The sequence below is a fragment of the Bactrocera oleae genome, chromosome 5, assembly GCF_042242935.1.
Source record: "Bactrocera oleae isolate idBacOlea1 chromosome 5, idBacOlea1, whole genome shotgun sequence".
NCBI classification, from domain to species: Eukaryota; Metazoa; Arthropoda; class Insecta; order Diptera; family Tephritidae; genus Bactrocera; species Bactrocera oleae.
In genome coordinates, this window is record NC_091539.1 from 43,541,850 (window position 1) to 43,560,571 (window position 18,722).

The 18,722-nt window shown below is 33.8% G+C and overlaps 2 protein-coding genes across 5 annotated transcripts in view; both read left to right on the forward strand.

Moving 5' to 3' along the window:
- The window catches only part of Hk (potassium voltage-gated channel subfamily A regulatory beta subunit hyperkinetic), a 118,161-nt gene extending 109,496 nt beyond the window's left edge, over positions 1-8,665 (forward strand). For 2 of the 4 annotated variants that reach the window (XM_014248258.3, XM_036366139.2), the window contains 6 exons: positions 5,417-5,487; positions 6,283-6,601; positions 7,483-7,610; positions 7,689-8,035; positions 8,176-8,394; positions 8,461-8,665. In XM_014248258.3, the coding sequence (XP_014103733.2) occupies positions 5,417-5,487; positions 6,283-6,601; positions 7,483-7,610; positions 7,689-8,035; positions 8,176-8,394; positions 8,461-8,562 (1,186 nt within the window). In that variant the 3' untranslated portion in view covers positions 8,563-8,665. The remainder of the gene's footprint in view (positions 1-5,416; positions 5,488-6,282; positions 6,602-7,482; positions 7,611-7,688; positions 8,036-8,175; positions 8,395-8,460) is intronic. The other 2 variants (XM_036366138.2, XM_036366140.2) reach the window with 2 other exon arrangements.
- Positions 8,666-8,781: 116 nt separating this feature from the next.
- Positions 8,782-15,378, forward strand: LOC138857625 (probable serine/threonine-protein kinase MARK-A). Its single transcript, XM_070110822.1, has one exon. The coding sequence runs from the start codon at positions 8,782-8,784 to the stop codon at positions 10,003-10,005; it is 1,224 nt and encodes a 407-aa protein (XP_069966923.1). The 3' UTR covers positions 10,006-15,378.
- The last annotated feature ends 3,344 nt before the right edge of the window (positions 15,379-18,722 follow it).

Sequence of the window (18,722 nt, forward strand, 5' to 3'; positions counted from 1 at the left end):
CTTTCACTTTCCACTATGCAAATCAGGTAACAATGATTATATCAAGGTAAAACTTTGCGTGAATAATGCAATTAAAGTATGTCACCTTGCGGCCAAAAATTGTCTAAATCGAACCAAAACTGTTCAAACCCCTAAGTACTAAATATGTGGACCCCAGTGCCTATAGTTGACCTTCTACCGAAAATATCAGTCAATCCACAAAGAAATCTCAAACGAGTATACCATTTGACTTTGCGAGAGTATAAAATGTTCGGTTACATCCGAACTTAGCCCTTCCTTACTTGTTTTATTTTATAATCGAAACGATAACCGGTTCTGAAGCAAACAGAAATTAGAGAGTAAAACCGCTGAAATTGCTTTTAAAATCTGAGGACAATAAAGAGTCGCCGGGGACCGGAGAATACGGTGAGTGTGGAAGCAATTCGAAGTCCCGTTCATGGAAGTTCGCAATTATTTGAATGTTTTTGTGACATGATGCAACGGTGAATTGCAAGGTCGTGCAACACATCTCCGAAAATCAAGTTTATCCTCTACATGCAACAGCTGTGAAATTTATATCCGTTTCATTTAAAGGTTTGTCTTAACTACAAGTATGAAACATAAACAAGCAATTCTAGTGACGTTCATTTATACTTGTAGAACCAATATGAAATTTTCAGCCTTCCTGATATAATATGCACTATGGTTCAAACAAAATCTTGTATGGAATTCTTTCTTGTCTTATATGGTTTTACAAAGCAACGACTTTAGTAGTTTCATTTCCCAACCGCTATAGGGTGAGTTGTTAGCTGATCGATAATTACCAATGAATATAGTTACATCTTCAGGACACTAAAAATTTCGAAATGGTTTTTCTGAAAACTGGATACACTTCAGTTTCAGTTCCTCCATGAAAAATCTTTTCTAACGAGCCCTAAGCTCACATTAACTTATGTTCCAAACACAATTAATCATTAAAATTAATGTTGCAAGTCTGAACTTCTATTAATTATGTCAACGACATTAATATCATACGTGGATATCAATACTTTCAAAAGGCATATGGTATCACACCTAGACAGTGGGGAAATACCTTGTTGGTATGAGAAAAGATTTATAAGAAAAATTTAAGCACTATTAGTCAATGTTTAATCCTTCTTCTTGGTTTTTATTGCCATTGTATTTTGTGTATTCCGAAACTCCAAAACTTCTTCTTGAAAAGAATCCGCAAAATTTTGATCCCTGCAAACTAAATTATACTTATTACTTCAATCGTTGAGTTGATATTTACGCAGCTTTATTACATTTGAAGCTTTTAAATAAAGTTTTGACAAACTTTGTACAAATAACCATGTCAGATAAGAAACTGTCAACCTCGTGGTTGTTTTAAAAATGAAAAATAACCAGAAACTTGATTCTGAAAACCGCAAAGCAAGTCTGACACCAGGTCCACAGAAATCACTTCAACTTATTTGATATTGTGAAAGTCAACTTTGAATTCCATATCAAAAGAGGTATTTTCTTACAGGTTTAACACCCTAAAAGCTATTTTAAGATATTCTGAAGATGAAAGTGAGATAAGTAGTAATAGGCAACATTAAATATTGCCATTATTAACTATGAATGATTACTTTTCCTATCGTGTTATGCGGCTAGAATTGATGTTATTCGATTCAACAAATTTATTACACGCTTCGACCAGCTCGTCGATTGATTTGATTCATAATAATATGATTATATGCTTACATCTGTCGCGAGGATCAGCGTTACCCCGTAAAATAACCTAACCTCAACTTTCTCTTAACAATTTTTATCCGAGGTAGTCACATATATAAACCATTCTAATGGGAGCTTTAAAGTTGGTTTGTACATATTCTCAATGAGCGCTGTTCGAGTTTATCAAAGAGTTATGAAATAACTATATCGGTATGCTTAAAATGCAAAATAGGGGGGTTAAAATTCTTAAATTTCGATATGACATTGACATTAAAATGTATTGTTTTCAAAACAACACTTTCGTGCAATGTACATGAAAACTTAAACACCCTTGTGAACTATTAAAACTTTAGTAAACTCTAGATAAAAATAAAAATAATAATAAAAATGAGTAACTTTTTGTGCTGTTGGCAGAACTCACAAGGTAATAATTGCGAACACGTAGCCACATTGCACGAATGCCACCCACTAGGCCGCCTGCGACTTTAATTTAAAATGTAAATTAAAACGATGCCATCACGGCCACCGCTGTTACAGTTATGAGATGCGCAACTACATTTGCTGACAGCAGAAAAAATTTGCCTACAGATTAACACGGATCTGTAGCCAACTGGCGGATGTTTCTACCGTAACCACGTAGCAACTTACGTACAGTACGCTTACAGTTCACCGCCGCTAATGAAGTTGTAGAGAACGACATTGACTCTAGCTGTAAGTGCGCGCTATTGTACCGTAATTGCAACATTTTTAAACAACAACAACAACAGTAGTGACAGTCGCAAAAAATCGCAGAAAAACCACTCATTGCAGCAACAATTCGCTTTGGCTTACATATAAACAGATAGCATATCTACCGCTATTAAGTGCATGTTTGTGTTTGCGTGCAATTAAACCAAGTGCAATTAGCCACATAACAATAATTGCCTTTGAAACAGGACATGCTGTAGGCGAAATTGTTGCAGCAAACAAGAAAAAAAAGTGCAGCTTAACAACAATAATAACAATAACAGTAGCAATCGTTTAAAGTACTCACGCAAATATGCTTGTGTCAGCAAATATACGCACACATGTGTGTGACATACATATATAGTTGGCGCTTTAAAGTTGCAAGCTGCCACATGCTGCTGCCTTGCATTTAAAGTACTTAAATTATTTAAAAATCAGCTTTAGCCACAGAAACCATTTTAATGCTTCGTTAAATCACCAACACAGAAGCCTTGCACTTAAGAACATGCACATGTGTGCGTGTGTGCGGCTGTATGGACGTTTGCTATAAATTAGGGCAGCAACGAGGTTGCAAATATGCACTCAGCACCGCCCGAGCGTTAGTTTACAAAAACACGCACATAAACCCACACATGTTCACGGCTACATGCGCATATTTACCACAAAATTGTCAAATTAGTTAGTGTTCTTTTTTTGTGCAAGCAGCCAGGGCTTGGATTATTTATGTTTGTGGAAATTAGAGTCATGTGATGCATGAATAGAAGCAAATTAAAGCTAAAACTATAAAGTGAAACTTTAAATGATTAAGGCAGCAATAAATTCACTTTTTTGAGGTATTCTTTGACGAGCTTGGCTCAGAGTTGGTATGACCGATCGTTGGACTGTACCAAAAGCTTGGCATGAAATCAACGCTCAATCATTAGTACAGAATAATTCAGGTTTATAACGAAGTAAAAGATACGCTGAGGAGTTCATATCGCTGTAATAAGTTAAAGCCAATCTTCAAAAAGAAATTGTATGAATTTCACAGCTATCCGGCTAATGGTTCCGAGTTATAGCATTTTGAGCGACGCAAGTTTGATTTAAATAAATAAAAACTAAATGGAATTTAATTTGTTAATGAAATTACGTGTTTGAGTTTTATGCACAGCGAGGCAGCTATTTGCAAGTTTACTTAACTCCATACCGGCCATATGAACACCGAATACGATGAACGTAGTTGACGTCCGAAAAAGGCCGTTGCGAACGAGAACACCAATAAAATCCACGAAATCATGAGCTGCATCCCTCATGCCTCAAGATATGGCTACCTGGACCTAATTTCAAAAAAAGAAATCGTATGACAAAAATAGTATCGAAAATTTCGAGGTTAGGTTAGGTGATACTGGAAGACCGTCACGCCGTACATAGTCCTACTGGTCCTTAGTAATGCCAAATGGAGATTCAGTTTAATACGAGCTGAATTCTACGTCGTGAACCCCCTCTTTAACAGAGAATCTTCTAGGTATTCTAAGACGAGTTCTAGATAAAGCTGAACAGAAGCATAGAAGGTGTTTCAACATCTCTCTAATGCCCAATCGCCTACACTTTCTGCATGTGTCGTCGTTACTTATACCCATCCGGCTCATGTGATGCCAGTATATTGTGACCTGTCATTAGGCTAACAACCGTCCTGCAGGATTCCTTCCGATTCCGTATGTGTAAAAATAATGCGTATTTTTCTTCGGTGCTCTTGCACATGATCACGGTGATCCTACGTGGCCTTAAGGCATTCCATCTCGCCATGCTCCGTCTTTCGGAAATTACCTTGTATATCGCTTTTAGTGACTTCCGTATTTCCTGTACTGGCTTGATAAGGAGACGGATGGCACTTTTGGCAATCTCATCAGGTTTTTCGTTGACGCGTTGGCTTAGTCAGGAGCCTCTTTAGACAAATTCGAGGCAGAGATAATACCATGCCCGCTAGGAACGGTCAAGAAGAGGCTCAATACAAAATTTGAACAAATAGCTCAAAAAAGATGGAAATATATAACCAAATGCAGTATAGCGAAATATTTGTGGCCAAAATATGGTAAGAAAAAAACTAAGTATTTATTAGATAGGTCCAGGAAATGTATACACAGACTTCCATAACGGTGGCATTGGTCATTTTGAGAACATGCGTTAAAACTCAAGCGAGTAACAAAATTTTTCCACACTTTCTTTGTGAGTGTCCAGCTCAATTGCAAACCAAACAGCAAACTGTTTTCCAACTTTTACTTGTCTACTTCGGATCGTAGCTTTCATGATTGCTATTTATTTTGTCCTAGAGCTTACACAATTTTACAAAAATAGTTTTTTAATTGTAAAAATCACTGTACTTAAAAAATGTTATGTAATTTTGAGTACGAAAATTCTGTATCGATTAATATGACTGCTTGTTGTATTAACTCAATACCAATCAACTGAGCAGTGCGTTCAGCCACCGGTCAGTGTGTCAGTTTAAGCCTATAAGAACAGTCAATAATAACATTAAATATTGAGTAAGCAAGGGAAAATTATATTTGCAAACCACTTAAGTGCGAGCGTAAAAAGTCATTCGAAGGATTACACTTTTATGCCACGCAACGAGAGCGCCTCCGCAGAACCCACGAGCGCTTGTGCAGTGCAAGTAAACGAAAGTGGTAATGTGAAGGCCAAATTGAGTGGCGTCCAACGTCCAACGTCAAAAGTTGAAAAATAAAAAATTATGATTGGCATTAAGTGAAACAGAGACGTCAATCTGTGTGGCAAGCAGACATTTCGGCCATCCGTTGGATAGAAAGCGAGGCCAACAGCACCTGGTGCTTGCTGTCAATATGACACAAGGGACCGAATGGCGGTCAAGTATTGGGTATTTTTGTTGGTCTATCCACTTCCGCAAATAACATTTATATATACTCTTAACAATTGAAGAATTAACTGAAATATGTTTAATATTGATATTAATTTTTTCGGAAATTTTGTTTAATTACAGGTGCCGGGCCCCAATTGCGTCACTCGACTGCATGGAGGAGTTCAGTGGTACGGGAGGTCATCTTGATTTCGGTATCAAATTTCTCACTACCAATTTCTGCCGCTTGTACTCGTGTTCTAATTATTAGTGTTCTCATTTCTTTCTCATGTTTTCGTGTGTACTCGTGTTTGTTCAAGTATTTCAAAAGTTCAAAAATAATATTTCATTATTTACGGTTTTGTAGACTACAAAAACGATATTCGAAGAAATTTTGTTTTTACGTTTTTGTGTTTTAAAAAATTTTTGTACATTTGTGTCTACATAATAACAGTTACATTTATAATTCATTCATTAATTACATTAATCGATTCATACATCAATTAATCAGTATTGTTGTTGTTGAAATAGATACATAGCGCAAAACTAGGTAAAGTTGTCCAGTAATATTGTAATTAATATGAAATATATGACTTGTAAATTGAGGTTATAATTTTTATTTCACCATCCGGCTCAACACGCACATGGCAATATCACTATGTCCACCCAAATTAAATTTATTATCGCGACTGAGTGCCATTTTTTGCAATCAACTAATTATAATTTGCTTACACTCAAACTATTTTCAACATATGATAATACCACCAAGTCCAATATTTCGTGCACAAGATTTCTACACCATATATTTCTTATTTCTTATTGTTTTTGTGAAATCAGAATTAATATTTGCACGCTACTGTACACGCTGCTCGTAGCAATTGGTCGCTATCTCATACGTTTGCACGTCAATATCGCTTAGTTGAATCAAATTAGCTATTCATGGCTTTAGCTGAACCATTTTGTTGACTAATATTCTCTTCTTTTTGTGTCACTCTGCACGCGTTGTGAAGGCCGTTCGATAAGTTTGGGTTCGAATCCGGCACTACCGTTACGGCATGGCTCCACACCGACGCCCGGTTTGCGCTACAAGAATCTTGGCAAGAGCGGCTTGCGCGTCTCCAATGTCGGCTTGGGCACGTGGCCTGTTTTCTCGCCCGGCGTTAGTGACGAACAAGCCGAAGCCATATTGCGTTTGGCCATCGAGAGTGGCATTAATTTGTTTGATATCTCAGAGGCGCATTCAGAGACGGAAATCGGAAAAATTTTGCAGCGCACTGGGTGGAAGCGAACAGCATATGTAATTACTACAAAGGTCTACTGGAGCACCAAGTGAGTAATAAATAAATTATACAGTACATATGGGTCTGAGGTGAACACACGTATGAGTTTATCGATGAGAAAGTTTTTTGATAGGTGCTGAATAGGTGTTGAACAGGGTATGTTAAGTTTGCCACGAAGTTTGTAATACTCAGAAGGAAACGTCGGAGACTCTATAAAATATATATACAAATGCTCAACATGACGATCTCAGTCGATTAAGCTATGTCCGTCTGTCTGATATATTTCGTAAGGAACTCTTTCAGAAACAGCCTCGCCTATCGAAGTACAAGCACTTGTTGTCAGTGATTTTCTACTGGCCCTTTACTCTTTCCGTAGCTTCTCTCGTAAATTGAGAGGGCTTACAGCGAACAACGGTTCCAGTCTTTTCGAACTGGCTCCTCCGCTTAGCTTACCATTTTGATTTGATTTCAACGGACGAGATTTATTGAAGTGTCGTTTGATTATCAGTGAAAAGTAATTTTTGTTCTCTGTAATAGTTTTTCTCTAGAATAATCTTCTAATTCTTTGTTACTACTATCACACTTTATACTACGAGAACATTGTAAGACATTCATGACTGGGAGAGAATGGATTAAGTAAACGAACGACATACTTCTCTTCAAATAAATCTCTGTTGATCAAGTTGTGATAAAAGTGTATGGTCGTCAGCTAAACCCACTGTTCCTAATGAGCAAATCTCCTTAAAATCTTACACTTTAAGACCAAAATAGAGATCGGAATTACTTAAGGTAGAGTCGCTATTCGGAACCATTGTAATGAAAGTATAAGGTCCATTAGACTGTTACCGTTTGTGACAAAGAAATTCCATTTTTATACTTTTACAACCTTGTATATTTTATAACATCTTTTATTTTCAACTTCTTCTGCAGATCCGAAGAACGTGGCCTTTCACGCAAGCACATCATCGAGTGTGTCAAAGCAAGTTTGCAACGTTTGCAATTGCAATATATCGATATTGTGATTATACACAAGGCGGACGCTATGTGCCCCATGGAAGGTGAATAATATTATATTATTAGTTTTCGGATCAAATGTTTAACACGTTTTCCTAATTGCTTTCTACTATTTCGCACAGAAGTTGTACGTGCCATGAACTATGTCATCCAGCAGGGCTGGGCAATGTACTGGGGCACAGCACGTTGGTCACATGTCGAGATCATGGAAGCCTACACTAACTGCCGGCAGTTCAATTGCATTACACCAATAGTCGAACAATCAGAGTACCACATGTTTTGTCGCGAGAAATGCGAGCTCTATTTGCCAGAAATGTACAATAAGATTGGTGTGGGCCTAATGGCTTGGGGACCGCTTTCAATGGCATTGGCCGATACGCAAAATGGCGAAAAACTCTTTTTGCCAAAGGGATCATTCAAAACGAAAAGTCAAAGTTATTCATGGACAGAGGATGAAATTAACCGAAATGTAAGTATAAAAAGATGTAAAAAAAATGAGCTAAAGTCAGATTTTTATATCCAATAAATAGTTCTAAGAGTTTTGTCTCATTTTAAAAGATTTCCTTTCATATTAACTGTATTTTTCTGTCGACTATGTATTGTTTTTAGGCGGCCTTATCGCCACAAGGCAGCTGGGGTAAAGATCGAGTGGACGAGGGGCGTCGACATTGTGATCGCTTGCGCGATTTGGCAGCACTGGCCGAGAAATTGGGTTGCAGTCCAACGCAGCTCTCCATTGCTTGGTCACTCAAGCATGAGCCGGTGCAATGTCTGCTTCTAGGTGCAACCTCGGCGGAACAATTGCATCAGAGTTTGCAATCCTTGCAGGTTAGCCATTTTACTAAGCTTTAATTGTTTGTTTTCTAAACTTGCGACAATTATTTTTTCATGCAGCTACTGCCACGCCTCTCAACCAGCGTCTTAATGGAGTTGGAGCGCATATTAGAGAATAAACCGGTGCGGCCGCCAATGATATCGACACTCGCACTTCGGTGACAATCAGCCTGCCCTCAGGGGCCGCCTAGCCTCAGTGGCGGCGGCCCTTGTGGGGCAGAGTCACCGAAAAATGAGGAAGAGGCGTTCTGCGAAGAGGCCGATGCGAAGGATGCGTCAAAGCAGGGTTTCTGTGTTATTCAGTGACAAAAGGGGTCTTTAGATAACGATAATAAATTTTTGAAAGCGATTAGTAGTAAAACTAGTTTAAGTAGTACAACAATGACAACAACAATAAGCAAACATGACTTACAACTACAACAGCAGTTGCAGCAGCAACAACAACAACAACAGCAACAATTGTTACTACTACATCAGCCGGAGCATGCGCAGCAACCGCTACATGTGCATTACACAGACCAACAGCAACAAGCAAATTTACAAAAGCAACACCATTCTTCACACTTATTAAAATCTACAACCAATAAAAGTTTATTAATTAATAATACCGTTAGTAGTTTAGTCGACAACACCACAAATATTTACGATTTAGACGCTGCGACCGCAACGCTGACAACAGCATCTGTAACTGCTGCAACACCGTCGGCTAGCATCACAACAACAACAACTACAACACGCTTAGATAGTGCAACCGCAATTATACAAATAGATTCCTTAAACAACAACACAACTAGTTTAAGTGCCACAACCAACGCCATCACAACCGCCACCACACCAACCAACAATAACGGCTGCGTGATGATACCAACCAGCGATGCAACCGAGTCGGAACCGAAAACTCAAAAGCGTCGCTCATTGCTCAACTTCAAATCGTTCGATTTTCACATCAAATCTCTATATTCTGGTTTGCGGAATGGCAACAAACACTCGCACTCCCAATCGTCTTCGCTGGGTGGTTGTGTAGGTGGCAGCAAAAGCGGCAGTAGCGCTGCTGACGGTGAGGGTAGAACCGACAATGCGAATGGTAGCGGTTTACTGGACGCCGTCACACCGATCGGTGGCCGTGGCGGCACAGCCATCAATAATCGCATGCCGCCCTATCTCAAGATCGAATCGGTCGATGCTGAGGAAGCGGAGAATCTACTGCTCGATTACCCACAATCGCCGTACTCTTCGCGTCGCAATAGCTCACACGAAGACGACAATCGTTCCAGTTCACAGCTGTTGCACATCAACCGTTACGACATGTGTTCGCGGTCGCAGGCCAGTTCGCCTTCCCCGTACTACCTGTCACCATATGCCATCGATTCGGACAATATACGACGCTCCTCGACGTCGGACATTATGTCGTGCAAGCGCAGCGGTACATCCAGCGCGAGTGATAGCCGTCGGCCGAGCACGAGCGATCTGTTGCGGAAGGCGCGTGAACGGCGCGGTAGCGAGGCGCGAATGGGCCGCAGCGTTTCGCATAGTGGACTGCCGCGTGGTGGACCCCGTATAGGTGCGGGTGGCGGCGGAGGACGGCGTACGAGTATGGCATTTTAAAATGAAACCGTATATTGTACTTTGCAATAATAAATGACAAAGTGTGTTTAAATAAAAGTAAAAGGTAGTCGAATATTTCTATGCGATTTCAAGCGCACTTTGTCGAGTCATGTGTATTCATGATGCTCTACATCGTTATGCAATTAAGTGCTTATGAATTTTTAAAATTTAATTAGAAAAAATTTAAAATTATCGTAACATATAACTAGTCAAGTATTTATAATTATAAAATAGCTTAAATATTTATTAAATAAAAATTAAAGCTTAACTTATCAAATAAATTATTCAAAAATAAATATTAATGCGAAAATTTAATACAATAAAAATAAATAAAATTTAAAAATTATATCAATACAAAAAACACACAGTTCAATTACACTCGCTGACAAATAAAATTGCATGCAAAAACATTCTTCTCACAAAAATTGTTCATGATAATAAATTAACTTAATTTCTACAATAAAAATTGCTGACACTTATTATTTTATTTATTATCGAAAACACATAACCGCTGCAATCTGATAACCACTCTTTTGTATAAGTTAATAAAAAATGGTCAACTCGTTAAAAATTAGTTTGCTTTTCAGAAAAGGAAAAAAGTATGGTCCCAAAGGTTTGGTTCGTATCAAAAAACACTTCTAAGTGAGAAACTTGTTGTTCTTCTCAATATTTTCCGGTTATCGGAGACCAATTTGACCTTACATTTAACACAACATTGGTACACGAAAATATAGCTGAGCTATTGTGAATGAGCGCTGAAAATATTTTTTTTTTAACTTCCAATCTGTTTATTTGTGATGTTTGTAAAGGTTTAATGCTTTCTTTAAGTCAATTTAATATTTATATTTATCAAATCACTACCAAAGAAACTGTATTGCTCAAGACACTGAAGATGCTAAAGGTAAGAAGTGAAAGAGTCTGACATTTGAACAATGGATGTTTTTAAGCTTATAATTTCAAATCGCTTACTTTTCAGTTCACCCAACAAAACACGATTTTTTTCCATTTCCTATAAACATACATTTATAACTGCTTCGAAGACAATATAATAATAAATACTACTAACTATTTGGTAAATATTGCTCATGAAATGAAAATAAAGCATGAATACTTTCATATGTACTTATATTTATTAAAACATATTGAACAGACACTAAAACTGAATTTTGTTATAAAATACTCCAACTAAAAATACACACAAGCGAAACCAAGCCAAATATTTAATACTAACTATTTATTAATAATAAAAAATAATTGAAACATACAGTATAATCTACAAAGTATATACATATGATTAGACTGCGATCCCAAAACTTTTTCCTGTTTCATTGATCATTCTGTCATTTTTCATCATATCATATAACGAAATCACAATAACAACGCAAATATTTTGCTTTCTAACCTCACTTTAAAATTTTTTGCTTTTCAAACCATTTGCAACTTCAAATCAAAAAATAAATTACAATTTCAAAACTTTATAAGCAAAAATTCTTGGTCCCATGAACAGTCTAAATAGAGACAGACATAAATTATAAATAAAAAACAAACTGTAATTTTAAAACTAAAAATTTTAAAAAGTTGTGATGACCACAAAAATTTTTACATACATAAGAATAAAAGTGCAAGTAAATAACTAATTTACGAAATACATAGCATTTCAATAGCATGAAAGCATACACACAACATAACGGCATATAAATTAAGAGCAAATTAGTTTTTTCATTCAAATTGTTAACACTAAAAATATTGCAAATTCAACAAGGTTATTAAATAATTAATGCTTAAAAATAAAAAATAAATTAAAATTTAATTAGCTCGTATTATATTATATAATATATGCAAAGCTATGCATAAACATTTACACGTTCTTTCTCACATACGGACTGTGATTTCATGTAAAATAATAACAGTTGAATATTAGCGCATACACTAACAAACAAATACGAAAGCCGAATAATTAATTAATAGAAAAAATTATATACGAATAATGGTTGAAAAAAATTTAAAAAAAAACAGACATTTTTGATTTTAAACAAATAATTTGATTAAACTGCGCAAGTACAGTGTGTACGAAAAATAATTATTGACTCACACTATTTTTGAATAATTAAACGGAGCGCCTAAAACATTTACTCTAGTGTTAAAATTGTTATTATAAACTTTAACATTAGCAATATTGAAAATTGTCGTTAGGTAAGCGAATGATATCAGCTAACGTTAAAGCAGTAATGTTGTTCAATTAATGAAATTCATGAAAAATATTATTAATATTAATATTAAATATTTTAGTTGCGTTTGCCTTATACTTAACAAATGTAGTGATTATTAAAAATTCAAAATAAAAGCAAAAGAATTTAAAAATTAAGCGCAATCAAAATTTCTCATAAATACATAAGAAGATGTAGTAAAACTTCCACTTACTTGTGAAGTGTTGCTTGTTTATTGGTAAAACTCCGTCCTGAGGCTTCAAGCGAATGAAACGTATTACGAATATTTGCTTTCTGTTTTGTTATAGTTTATTCAACTTGGGTTTGGTTTGTTCTGAAATTATTAATTCACTTATGTTCTTGTTGTTTTTTGTATCATAAAATATTCCTTAAATAGTTTTGGGAAATGTTGCTTAGAGGTTGGTACTTGAATCTATTTACTACAAATTTGTTAGTATTAAATTTATATAATATCTTCATACAAGTATGTGGTGGCGTCCCTTGTTAAAAACATATTTGCTAAAAATTTTCTTCAAACCTTTTAAGTTCCAGACTATTTTCCAAAGAATTTGTGTATAGTATTACCCTCACTGGTTTAATTTAACAGATGGGAACTCTGTTCAAAGTATATTTCTTCAACTTATAAGGCCTTTGCGTAAGAAAGGGATGAACGATCACACGTACACAAGAGTTTCAGTTAGAATGCTCAATTCGGCCTTAACTCATAAAAACTTGTACAGAAATCTCTAGTAGCGCTGTTGGGTAATTAATCTTGAGTTTATATGTTTTCAATCTTTTGCACCATCCAACAAAGAAAATTGTTCAAGTCGGCTTATAGTTCACACTCTGTGCTCTCTCCAACCAGATCTAAGGCATTCTTACTTAAACTTTTCCGACGTTATTCTCAATTAATTTGAGACCCCATATGGAACCAGGAATAAAACTTATACTCGGAGACTAGGAATAAAACTTATCATTTTTTTCATGTCCTGGACTTTCTTGGGTATCTAGAAACAGGCTTTAGATAACCTCGAAAAAATAATTTGGTTAACGTTTTTTATGTTTCGTATTCACGTAAATCATAATTTTAAGTAATTTTTAATACCAAATATCGGAATGAAAAAAAATTGTAATGCAAAACTTACATTAAAAGTGGTTGAGTACTTTGTTTTCTACCATTTTGGTTGTGTTTTGAAAAGGAAAACTTATTTTTAATAAAATATTAACGTAGTTTAGCTCTTCTTCGCTTATTTACCATTTATTAAAATTTTAACTATAGTGTTTCACTTAGAAATATGTAAATCTTTCCGTTTTTATACCTTTTAATTTGAAAATTATTATTTTTACTTTTTTTTATAAATTATAAATATTTTCTTAATTTTTAATCCAAGAGATTTGAGATTAAAAATAAAGTTTTCAATATTAAATTTTTATTATTAAATTTTATTTTTAGTTTTTCATGCCATCTTAGACAGAATCAGTATTAGAAGATGAAAACTGATCTTTTAATCCAAGATTGAAAATTTAATTTTTGGCCCTCAGAATTAAAAATTAAAAATTTAATGTAAACTCAAAACCATAGAAAAAGACTCGATGCTTACATACGCTAGATGAAATTATTTCACTCCTCTTATCTATTAGGTGCCTACCGTGATCGAGTGAAAATATAGCGGAAGAAACTTGGCCATACCATAAGCAAAGAAAACAAATATAAGTCATCTATGGTTGAGCAGGAACAATATTGATCAATTTTTCTCGAGTTTGAATATGAAATTGCATAAACATTTTTATGCCCGTTATTTTCCAAGTTGTTGTTTTTTTTTTCAAACGCAAAATAAGGTTAAAATTTTTGTACTTAATAAAGGTTCCAACATATACAAGCTATTTATTTTCAATTTAAACCGTGCATAATGAGTCATTTACATTTTCAATATATTTTATCTGGGATGTTTTGAATTTTTGCAATAAAATTCTTACCTCCAAAGCAAATAAACTTACAACTTTGAAAAAAAAACTTTTTGCTCTACCAAAAAGGTCATGCTGATTTTTTTCATAAAAACATTCCTTGAACACTTATCCGCAGTTATATTTGAGCATCAAATGTATTGCAAATGCAAAATGCATTCATACAGCTCACCATGTCGTATAAGCAACACATAGTAATGTTGCAAATCACTTTTATGAATGCTCAGGTCGTTTGACCTAAAACTTTATTTTTAATCATTTTTATTTTTAAACGAAATTTTTTATTTAAAAAAAAAATTTGGTTTGTTTGTTGTTTTTTACGCACGCTTTAATTTCAAAAGTATTTGTGTTATATCCTTATATTTTTCGGGCAAAAACTGAAACTTCAGGTGTATTCCCAAAAAAACAATTAACTTACATCTGCTTATTACAAGCTGTTGCTTACCGTTTACGCGACTGCATTGCTCACACCTTTAGATTATTGGTTTATGAACCTAGAATTTTATTTCTAATTTTTTATTTTTTTTTATTACTTAATTACTTTTAAATATTTTTGAAGTATTATATGTATATGAAATATTTAAATATTTTACTACATTTTCGTAATTTACAATGTACTTCGCCATCTATGAAATGAAAAAGTAAATATAATTATAATTAAATGAATTAAATACATATACTTATGTAATTACAAAACTCTACAAAATTGTTTTTTGGTTTGTTTATTTTATCTGGAATTTGTGAAGAAGATAGTTTTCAACGTTGCTAAACCTACAAATATATAATAATATGATTGCTTTGAAAATGAGACTAATGCAAACATTACGAGTTATATTTTATATTAGCAGCAGCCTTATGCAAGTTATTTATTAGTCAAAATTTCGAAACTTATGGCCGAAGCGGTTGAAAATAATATTTTTGAATAATTTGTCTCTTGGTCTTCATAGAAAAATATCGAACTAAATATATTAAATTATGTGGCAATATTAAATTATAATAATAGATAATAAAATACAGTTGACTAAGGCTAAAAATTTGTTTTGAAAGATTTTTCGAAAATGAAAATTGGTTTTGCTCAGTAATTTCTCGCAGATTTTACGATAGTATGGTGGACTTGCATTACTGTTTAACACATGCATAAACGCTTTTTTCTTTACTAACGCTTGATTTAAAAAAAAAATATTGTCACATTGGCAAAATATACATATACTTATGTACATATACAAAATATTACACAAACAATTTGCAAACGGAGAAGAAATGTAAATAGTACCGAATCTAGCAACATTTGAGGCAATATTGAACAATAAATAACACATTTTTGAAACCAGTTTCCATACATAACACATACATACATATATATGTCACATATGTACACATTTGTAGTTCTCCAAGGCGGAACACCGTAAAGCAACATTTAAATTTAAATACGCTAAAGAAAAAACGTAGCGAAACGAAATAACTAAAAGATTTCTAAATTAAAAGCAATTTTTCAACTTACACTTCACTAATACATATAAACTTACAGTTTAAACAATAAAAATGAAATTAAACTAAATATTGAGATCTAGAAAACCAATGCAAAGCATTACATTTTACTTTATAATATAAGTGCAATACGAAGCTTAAGTCTTTGAATTAATAGTAGTGTATTTAAATTTAATTAAGTGCAACACTTAAATAATAAGGTGGTTAAGCGATGAAATTTAAAATTTGAAATTTATGCAAGTGCCACATGTTAGATGAGCGAAACATAATAAAAATCTAAATAAATTAATAAATAAAAATCTAAAGAAAAATACTTGCGTCATTAAATATTTGCCTATTCGACAATGAAAAAAACAAAAAACGGAACTGTTAAATTTGAGAGGAGAAGCGTTATCGCAAATAATAACAGTAGGAATATATGCCAGTTTTAAAATTATTCTCATCAAATTGTTTAGCCGCGTATAAGATTATTATAATTAACAATAAAATAAAAATCATAAAACAACAACAACAACAAAATAATATTTTCTTATTCGTGGTGGCAATAAATATAGCTATAGGCCGTAAAAAAATATAATACATCCAGCAAATAGAAATATCAAAATTTCTTTAACATTTTGCCAAAATTTTTAGCTTATACAAATTCAAAAAATGAAATAGAAAGCAATTCATGGTAACTTCACACTAAAATGTATCGGGTACTGTTTACCTTATAAATTTCGTTATGTAAAATAAAAATTCAAAGCACAAAGGAAAACGGTTACGACGCAATGAAAAATGCAGAGCGACGCAAAAAATTAAGCGAACAACGTAAGTAAAGAAATTGTTGAATTATAGTTAATATTTAAGTTAGTGTAGAGTATTAGAGAAAGCTTTAAAACATAAGAGATTTGCGCCACTTTTCGTCTTACTTCTTACAGCTTGATTTCTACTCGTATACGCGTATGTACCTACATATATGTTAGTTTCACATTTCTATAACCCGAACGGTATACTTATTAAGTTTGCAACGAAGTTTGCAACATCCCGAAGGAAACGTCGAAGATCCTATAAAAAATATATGCATATAAAATATCAGCATGACGAGATGAGATGATTTCCATCTGTATATCGGTCTGTCTGTATATACTACTTCACGATCCTAAATTTTCGAGAGATCGATCTAAAATCTTACACACGTCTCTTTCTCTCCAATAAGCTGCTCATTTTTCGGAACCGTCGATATCGGATCACTATAGCATATAACTGCCATATACACTAAACGATCGGATTTAACTGCTTGTATGGACAACTTTTTTATTTGACGAGATATCCTGACGAAATTTGACAAGAGTTATTATTCAAGAAAACCATATGTTACAGTATCCGAAGGTGTCATACAACTGAATTAAAATCAAGATAAACTCATTATTACACTCCTTTATGCTACAAGAAATGCAACTGTGAAGGGTATTATCACTTCTGTGTAACCGAAGTTAACGTTTTTTCTTGTTTTTATTTCATCGATTTTAATTAACAGCTACTTAGCTAATTTACTACTGTAAAGGGAGTAATAAGGACCGAATATACATGTAATACACAGAGATTTAAGTATTTATAATGAATACATAAACAAAAACATAATACCAAGCAAAATAATTGAATATTAATAATAATATTATTATCTTTCACTTTAAAATCAAAATTTATTTATGGTAGAAAAACTGTAGAATAGCATTTGGTGTGTTATAGTTATAGTCAAACCCGGTTAAGTACCACCACGATTAAGTGTCAATCCCTCTTATTTCCCTGTGTCTTACTGCATATCACGCCTTTTTTTAAATACATAGAAATTGCTCTTTTCAGTACCATTCGCTTAAGTACCACACTCGGTACCACTTCGAAAACCTTTACGTTATTTTTTATTGAAATACATGCAATGTTTACCTAAGTTAATCAAAATTTACTTTGTAAGCAACACGATCGCATATTTTTGTTTTAATTAAATAAAGCTTTATTCAAAAAAGGCTACATCTTTATATTTTTAATGGATATTAAAAAAAAAAAAACATAATGTAAGTACCATATGGTACCTTAGCGGAATTCTTTTAAGTGCCATTCACTCTTAAGTACGACAAAATATCTGATCTTTGGTTGTGGTACTTTAACGTAACTTTAACAGTAAAAAAACAACGAACTACGAAAAATTCACAATGAGTTTCTAGTTGTTCAATAATCATAACGCCGAGCTTATAGAATCGGTAAATGCTCATCCACATTTTTGATAATAAGATTTAAAAAATCGAATCTAAAATATTTAGATGTGAAAGTGTTCTATTTGCTGTATATTCTTCTCTCCCATCTGAAGATGTTTTCGTTCCAGGAACCATCTCATTTGAATTTAAATGTATTAGATTCTACGTTAATAGTTGCTTCGTTTATTTAACCCTATCTTATATACTTCCACATTCGGACTTATCTGTATTCATGCAGCTTCCTCTTTAATAAATAGTGCTACCTTGATGGTAAATAATGCAGATTCAATAATCGTTTTAGGAGATATTAATTTAGCGTGTGCCACGTGGAAAGCTTTCGATGATTATATCGCACCGATTTGCAATCGGTCATGTTTTAATGAATTTTATATACGATAATTTGATTCCGAATAAATTTGGTAAATACTTAGATGTAGTATTTATTGAGTGTTCTTAAAGTGTCTTAAAAGTGTTTCGTTATTCAGAGTAAACCTCTTGTTCTACCCGAGGACTCGTATCATCCTGCTTTGGAAATATCTGTCGAAATTATAGGCAATGTACGGGATAGTAATCATCAAACTTCTAGCCTCTGTACTTAGTTTAACCGTGGTTTTCGAAAGAGTTATATAAATTGAAAAACAGAAAAACTCGAGCCTTTACACATTTTAATAAAACCGGTTCATTTGTCGACTATCAAAATCGTTTTATGATTTCGTTAACTCCAAACGCAGAATTTCCAAATTTCCGTCCACAATGAAATACAAATCTATCATTTCAAGTGACAATGATGTTATATCCAATATGTTTGCAGAATTTTTCAAGT